The sequence below is a fragment of the Nansenia antarctica genome (genome assembly GCF_963989245.1).
Source record: "Nansenia antarctica genome assembly, chromosome: 16".
NCBI lineage: Eukaryota > Metazoa > Chordata > Actinopteri > Argentiniformes > Microstomatidae > Nansenia > Nansenia antarctica.
Window position 1 is genome coordinate 7,013,837 of NC_137686.1, and position 7,500 is coordinate 7,021,336.

At 47.7% G+C, this 7,500-nt stretch overlaps 1 protein-coding gene across 1 annotated transcript in view; it reads right to left on the bottom strand.

Annotated features, from left to right (window-relative positions):
* Positions 1-2,800, bottom strand: part of LOC308171712 (phosphatidylinositol 4-phosphate 5-kinase type-1 gamma-like) — a gene marked incomplete at both ends in the record, with an annotated part of 21,067 nt that extends 18,267 nt beyond the window's left edge. Inside the window, 2 exons of the mRNA XM_080546584.1 lie at positions 42-143; positions 2,735-2,800. Coding sequence (XP_080402710.1) covers positions 42-143; positions 2,735-2,800 — 168 coding nt within the window. The remainder of the gene's footprint in view (positions 1-41; positions 144-2,734) is intronic.
* Positions 2,801-7,500: the final 4,700 nt, after the last annotated feature.

Genomic DNA, 7,500 nt, shown 5'->3' on the forward strand with positions numbered 1-7,500 from the left:
AGAGAGAGAGGGAGGGGGAGAGAGAGAGAGAGAGAGAGTACCTTCTTGTAGGTTGTCTCTCCAGAGGCGTCGACCCTCCTGTGGCCTATCTTCTTCTCCTGGCCCGGGCCTGAACCCGGCTGCACTGTCGGAGACGACGTCATCTGACGGAGAGAGAGACACAGAGAGGGAACAGAAAGAGAGAGAGAGAGAGAGACAGAGAGACAGAGAGAGCAGAGAGAGAACAGAGAAACAGAAAGAGAAACAGAGAGAGAGAGAACAGAGAGAGAGAGAACAGAGAGAGAGAACAGAGAGAGAGAGGGACACAGAGAGAGAGAAACAGAGAGAGAGAAACAGAGAGAGAGAAACAGAGAGAAAGAAACAGAGAGAGAGAACAGAGAGAGAGAGATAGAGAGAGAGAGAACAGAGATCGTGAGACACAGAGAGAGAGAAACAGAGAGAGAGAGAAACAGAGACAAAGAAACAAAGAGAGCGAGTGAGAGTGAGAGTGGCCACGACAGAATCTGTTTCACATCTCTTTTCTTTATGTCGCCCAGAAAGGGTTTTTGATCACAGGAAGCACCCGTTCACATCGATCGCCCGCAAATCAAACCCAATTATACTAAACTACTAAACTAGGGTTTTATGGGCTGAATCGTGTAGACGACAGCTGTAAACGTTTCCTTCCAAAGTATAGAGAGAGTATTCAGTCTGGCCCTGCCTTAGAGGCTGGGGTATAAAGAGAAAGAAACTGGCAGTTTTTTTATTGGATTAAAGATTTAGTCCGTAGGCTACTGCGTCCAAACCAGAGGAGGAGGCTGGGGGACGGAGACAATCGGAAGACGGGCTTGGGAATGAGGAACGGGACCAAACCCTCTCCGTTCTCCTCATTCCAGGAGTTCCACGCGTTACAACGAACCCCGTCCTCCGATGTCTACCTCCGTCAGCCGCTCCCCTGATACGAATAGAAGTCGGAGCGTTGGAAGTCTCTGATGTGTAAAGATTTCATCGGAGCGTGAAAGAACCACTCACTCACCTCTGTTATCGGGGCCCTCCCTGCAGACGAGAGAGAGAGAGAGAGGGAGTAGGAGGGAGAGGGAGAGAGGGGGGGGGAGGAGAGAAAACGAGATAGAGAACGTCAATGCATGATTTAGATAGATAAAAAGTGAGGTTAAAGGCAGTCAAGTTACGGGTGGAATCTCGGGAGGATGTCGGAACACGTCGATCCTTGCTTGCAGGTTGCACACACACAAACACACGCCGTTCATATGCTGCTCTCCATGCTGGACTCCCCATGCTGGTAGACTAGTCTTATCTAGGGCAAGTCCAGGGCCGGCTCTAGGACTTTCGTGGTCCCTAAGCAAGATTTTTATTGTGCCCTACCAGAGTTTTGGATTGACGGGTGTTTTCGTCGACGGGGGTATCAGAGTTTTTGATTGACGGGTGGTAGGCTTGCGCTAAATCGATGGCAATAAAGGTGTGGCCCCCTCTAGTGGTCGTGGCCCCAAACAGCCGCATACAGTGTGTTATGCCGGCGGCCAGCCCTGGTCAAGTCTTTCCTAGGCATGCCCTTGTAGCTAATCGAACTAAAGATGGAGAAACGTGAAACGTGTGGTCTGGGGTGGTCCAGTGGTCTAGCACCAGGGTCTGGAGTGTCCAGTGGTCTAGCACCAGGGTCCGGGGTGGTCCAGTGGTCTAGCACCAGGGTCCGGGGTGGTCCAGTGGTCTAGCACCAGGGTCCGGGGTGGTCCAGTGGTCTAGCACCAGGGTCCGGGGTGGTCCAGTGGTCTAGCACCAGGGTCTGGGGTGGTCCAGTGGTCTAGCACCAGGGTCCGGGGTGGTCCAGTGGTCTAGCACCAGGGTCCGGGGTGGTCCAGTGGTCTAGCACCAGGGTCCGGGGTGGTCCAGTGGTCTAGCACCAGGGTCCGGGGTGGTCCAGTGGTCTAGCACCAGGGTCCGGGGTGGTCCAGTGGTCTAGCACCAGGGTCTGGGGTGGTCCAGGGGTCTAGCACCAGGGTCTGGGGTGGTCCAGTGGTCTAGCACCAGGGTCCGGGGTGGTCCAGTGGTCTAGCACCAGGGTCCGGGGTGGTCCAGTGGTCTAGCACCAGGGTCCGGGGTGGTCCAGTGGTCTAGCACCAGGGTCTGGGGTGTCCAGTGGTCTAGCACCAGGGGCTACAGTGCACACATATGTGACAGCAGCTGGGGAAAGCGGGAACAAGTCGGCAACCAATCGTATGACTTTTGACATCTTTGATATGATATCATTCAGACTTTTTCCTGAAAATGTTTTTAAAAATGTGAGTAATCCCCACTACTACCTAGTTAGTGTAGAGTCGTGGGGATTACTCACCGAATCCACTGCATGGAAATATTTTGGTGTGACTAGCGAGTGTGTCGTTCGTTTTCAAAGACGTTGACATTCATTTACATTTTTCAGAATAAAAGTCCGAGCATTTTGATTGGTTGCCGACTTGTTCCCGCTTTCCCCAGCTGCTGTCACATGTTCTCCTGTCAGAATGGGTTGAACCAGGCCCATGCCCTGCTGACACACCTCTCCTCCTTACTTTCCAGTCTTTCTCCACTAAATAAAACGGAAACATACAGGAGTGTACCACACGATTTAAAGGTTAAAATAACCTTGGAAAAAAGAAAAAAAAAAGACACAAGGCACAAACATATAATCTATATCAGGCCACATATCCTACTTAAGATTCTACATTGATGCTGGAGGAACCGTATATTTGCAATTCAATACGCTGCAGAGAGAGATGGTCGAGTTGTACACGTCCATCATGGAGTCCGACCTCAGGTCATCGATCATCGTCTAGTCCGCTGCCTCCACTGCCAAGGACAGAGGCAGGCAGACGAGAGCTCATTATACGGTCAGCCCAGAAGGTCATCGGCTGCAACCTGCCATCTGTCCTGGACCTGTTCCACTCCAGGACCAATTAGAGAGCAGGAAAGATCATCGCTGATCCTCCCCCCCCCCCCCCGGTCACCACCTCTTCCAAAGACTTCCCTCCGGGAAAAAACGTTCCAGTCTATCAATATCAATCTATCTTCCCCATGGTAGTGGGCCTCACACACAAGCCCCCTGCCTCTCATTGACTCTGGGACTTCCACTCCCCCCCCCCCTCCGCCCTCTGTCACACACACACACACACACACACACACACACAGACACACACACACTCAAACACACACACACACACACACACACACACACACATACACACACACACACACACACACACACACACACACACACTGACAGTGTAATTTAATTCAGTTTTACACTCTAATATACAGCCTATATAATTATTGTTCTATTGCCCCTTTAGCCATTGTCTTTTGTTTTTAAATGTTTGTTTTAAATGTTTGTTTGTTGTTTTTATGTCCTATGCACCAACCTCACCAAGTCAATTTCCTCTATGTGCAAATATATGCAATAAAAACAACTCTGATTCTGATTCTGATTTGTAATAAGGGGGTGCTGTTAGCATTTTCTAGGACGGCCCGTACCATACGGATAGTTCCTGCTTCAGAGATTGGCATTCAAGAACCATTTCACGATCACCAACAACTCTTGCAAGGATTAAACAACATAACAACACACAGCTAGACAGTGGAACAGCTACTGACACCAAACTGTAGACAACACAGGTCGACTGTGAACTTCAGCAGGGTGAACTGAAATTGCAATCTAACTAAAGTTAGAGTCAAACCGTAATCTTCCTCCTGAATAAAGAGGAGGTTAAGATTGCACCATTGCGCACCAACACTTCGTGACGTTAGAATTATAAGGTTCTATCAAAATTCTTGGTCAAAATTGAGTTTTTTTACATAATCTGATCCATTAGGTGTTTATTAATGCCTGTATGGTGTTATTTTTTAAATGTTGCATTTTTTTTTGTTAGTAATTAATAAAATACAAAGGTTCCATCTCACAAAACATAATGGAATGTAAAAACGTTGACGCTCAATATCTCTGAACTACCCTAAACGGATATAGAACCGTATAATTCTAAGTTCACAACTTCCTAAATCTACCCCAAAGAGAACCACACATACCTGCAGAAGATGTCTATGGAGCTCAACTCAGAGGGTTGAACTATACTCCAATGTTTGGCTCATGCAACAAATTAAAAAATGTCAAAACTACCAACACCGTCAACTCAGACTCAGACCTCATTAGACTCAAACACTACAGGGACCATCTCTCAGAGACCAAAGTGTGTGTGTGTGTGTGTGTGTGTGTGTGTGTGTGTGTGTGTGTGTGTGTGTGTGTGTGTGTCATCTTGTGGACATCTTTGCAGAGAGCCAATCTATTCTTGGAGCAGATCTGGGCTGAGAAGGTGAGACTCTATTGGATTGACGTCCTCTCTAATCTGACTGCTCTGTCATTGGCTGGTATCGGCACCATCGCATAGGTGGCGGGAGGCCCTAAGTAGCCAATCAGAGCCGAGGATTAGGGGAGCTGCCTAGAGAGAGAGAGAGAGAGAGAGGACGAGAGAGAGAGAGAGGACGAGAGAAAGAGAGACAGAGAGGAGGAGAGAAAGAGAGAGACAGAGGGAGAGAGAGAGACAGAGAGAGAGAGACAGAGAGAGACAGAGGGAGAGAAAGACAGTGTCAGAGAGGATGAGAGAGAGAGGACAAGAGAGAGGACGAGAGAAAGAGAGATAGAGAGAGAGAGAGAGAGGACGAGAGAGACAGATGGAGAACAGAGAAGACAGAGGGAAGGGTAGACACTGCAGGTGACTCCATCTAATTAGTCACCCGAGCTAAAGGTCTGGTGGTGACGCTGGGCTGACAGCCTTCAGACCACAGCCCAGCCGCGGGGAGGACGTCCTGCTAGCTAGCTAGCCCCGGGGATCATGTCCTGCTAGCTAGCCCCGGGGATCATGTCCTGCTAGATAGCTAGCCCCGGGGATCATGTCCTGCTAGCTAGCTAGCCCCAGGGATCATGTCCTGCTAGCTAGCCCCAGGGATCATGTCCTGCTAGCTAGCCCCAGGGATCATGTCCTGCTAGCTAGCCCTGGGGAGGACGTCTTGCTAGCTAGCCCCAGGGATCACGTCCTGCTAGCTAGCTAGCCCCAGGGATCATGATTCATGTCCTGCTAGCTAGCCCCGGGGAGGAAGTCCTGCTAGCTAGAACAGTCAGAACAGTCACACAGAACAGTCACACAGAACAGTCACACAGAACAGTCAGATAGAACAGTCAGATAGAACAGTCACACAGAACAGTCAGATAGAACAGTCAGAACAGTCAGAACAGTCAGTCAGAACAGTCAGATAGAATAGTCAGATAGAACAGTCAGATAGAACAGTCAGAACAGTGAGACAGAACAGTCAGATAGAACAGTCAGATAGAACAGTCAGATAGAATAGTCAGATAGAACAGTCAGATAGAACAGTCAGAACAGTCAGACAGAACAGTCAGATAGAACAGTCAGATAGAACAGTCAGAACAGTCAGAACAGTCAGACAGAACAGTCAGATAGAACAGTCACACAGAACAGTCAGATAGAACAGTCAGAACAGTCAGAACAGTCAGTCAGAACAGTCAGATAGAATAGTCAGATAGAACAGTCAGATAGAACAGTCAGAACAGTCAGACAGAACAGTCAGACAGAACAGTCAGAACAGTCAGACAGAACAGTCAGACAGAACAGTCAGAACAGTCAGAACAGTCAGATAGAACAGTCAGATAGAACAGTCAGATAGAACAGTCAGACAGAACAGTCAGAACAGTCAGACAGAACAGTCAGATAGAACAGTCAGACAGAACAGTCAGACAGAACAGTCAGTCAGAACAGTCAGACAGAACAGTCAGATAGAACAGTCAGATAGAACAGTCAGACAGAACAGTCAGATAGAACAGTCAGAACAGTCAGAACAGTCAGAACAGTCAGATAGAACAGTCAGATAGAACAGTCAGACAGAACAGTCAGATAGAACAGTCAGAACAGTCAGACAGAACAGTCAGATAGAACAGTCAGAACAGTCAGACAGAACAGTCAGACAGAACAGTCAGACAGAACAGTCAGATAGAACAGTCAGATAGAACAGTCAGACAGAACAGTCAGATAGAACAGTCAGAACAGTCAGAACAGTCAGAACAGTCAGATAGAACAGTCAGATAGAACAGTCAGATAGAACAGTCAGACAGAACAGTCAGATAGAACAGTCAGAACAGTCACACAGAACAGTCAAATAGAACAGTCAGAACAGTCAGATAGAACAGTCAGATAGAACAGTCAGAACAGTCAGACAGAACAGTCAGACAGAACAGTCAGAACAGTCAGATAGAACAGTCAGATAGAACAGTCAGATAGAACAGTCAGATAGAACAGTCAGACAGAACAGTCAGAACAGTCAGACAGAACAGTCACACAGAACAGGCAGTCAGAACAGTCAGATAGAACAGTCAGAACAGTCAGAACAGTCAGACAGAACAGTCAGACAGAACAGTCAGACAGAACAGTCAGAACAGTCAGAACAGTCAGACAGAACAGTCAGACAGGACAGTCAGAACAGTCAGATAGAACAGTCAGAACAGTCAGATAGAACAGTCAGATAGAACAGTCAGAACAGTCAGATAGAACAGTCAGACAGAACAGTCAGAACAGTCACACAGAACAGTCAGACAGAACAGTCAGACAGAACAGTCAGACAGAACAGTCAGATAGAACAGTCAGACAGAACAGTCAGAACAGTCACACAGAACAGTCAGACAGAACAGTCAGACAGAACAGTCAGATAGAACAGTCAGACAGAACAGTCAGAACAGTCACACAGAACAGTCAGACAGAACAGTCAGACAGAACAGTCAGATAGAACAGTCAGATAGAACAGTCACACAGAACAGTCAGACAGAACAGTCAGACAGAACAGTCAGATAGAACAGTCAGTCAGAACAGTCAGAACAGTCACACAGAACAGTCAGACAGAACAGTCAGACAGAACAGTCAGATAGAACAGTCAGACAGAACAGTCAGAACAGTCACACAGAACAGTCAGACAGAACAGTCAGACAGAACAGTCAGATAGAACAGCCAGACAGAACAGTCAGAACAGTCACACAGAACAGTCAGACAGAACAGTCAGACAGAACAGTCAGATAGAACAGTCAGATAGAACAGTCAGATAGAACAGTCAGACAGAACAGTCAGAACAGTCACACAGAACAGTCAGACAGAACAGTCAGACAGAACAGTCAGACAGAACAGTCAGATAGAACAGTCAGATAGAACAGTCAGATAAAACAGTCAGACAGAACAGTCAGATAGAACAGTCAGACAGAACAGTCAGAACAGTCAGACAGAACAGTCAGATAGAACAGTCAGATAGAACAGTCAGAACAGTCAGACAGAACAGTCACACAGAACAGTCAGGCAGAACTGTCAGATAGAACAGTCAGAACAGTCAGACAGAACAGTCACACAGAACAGTCAGGCAGAACAGTCACAGAACCGTCAGACAGAACAGTCTTGCTAGATGCAAGGCAAAGTTCATCGCGGT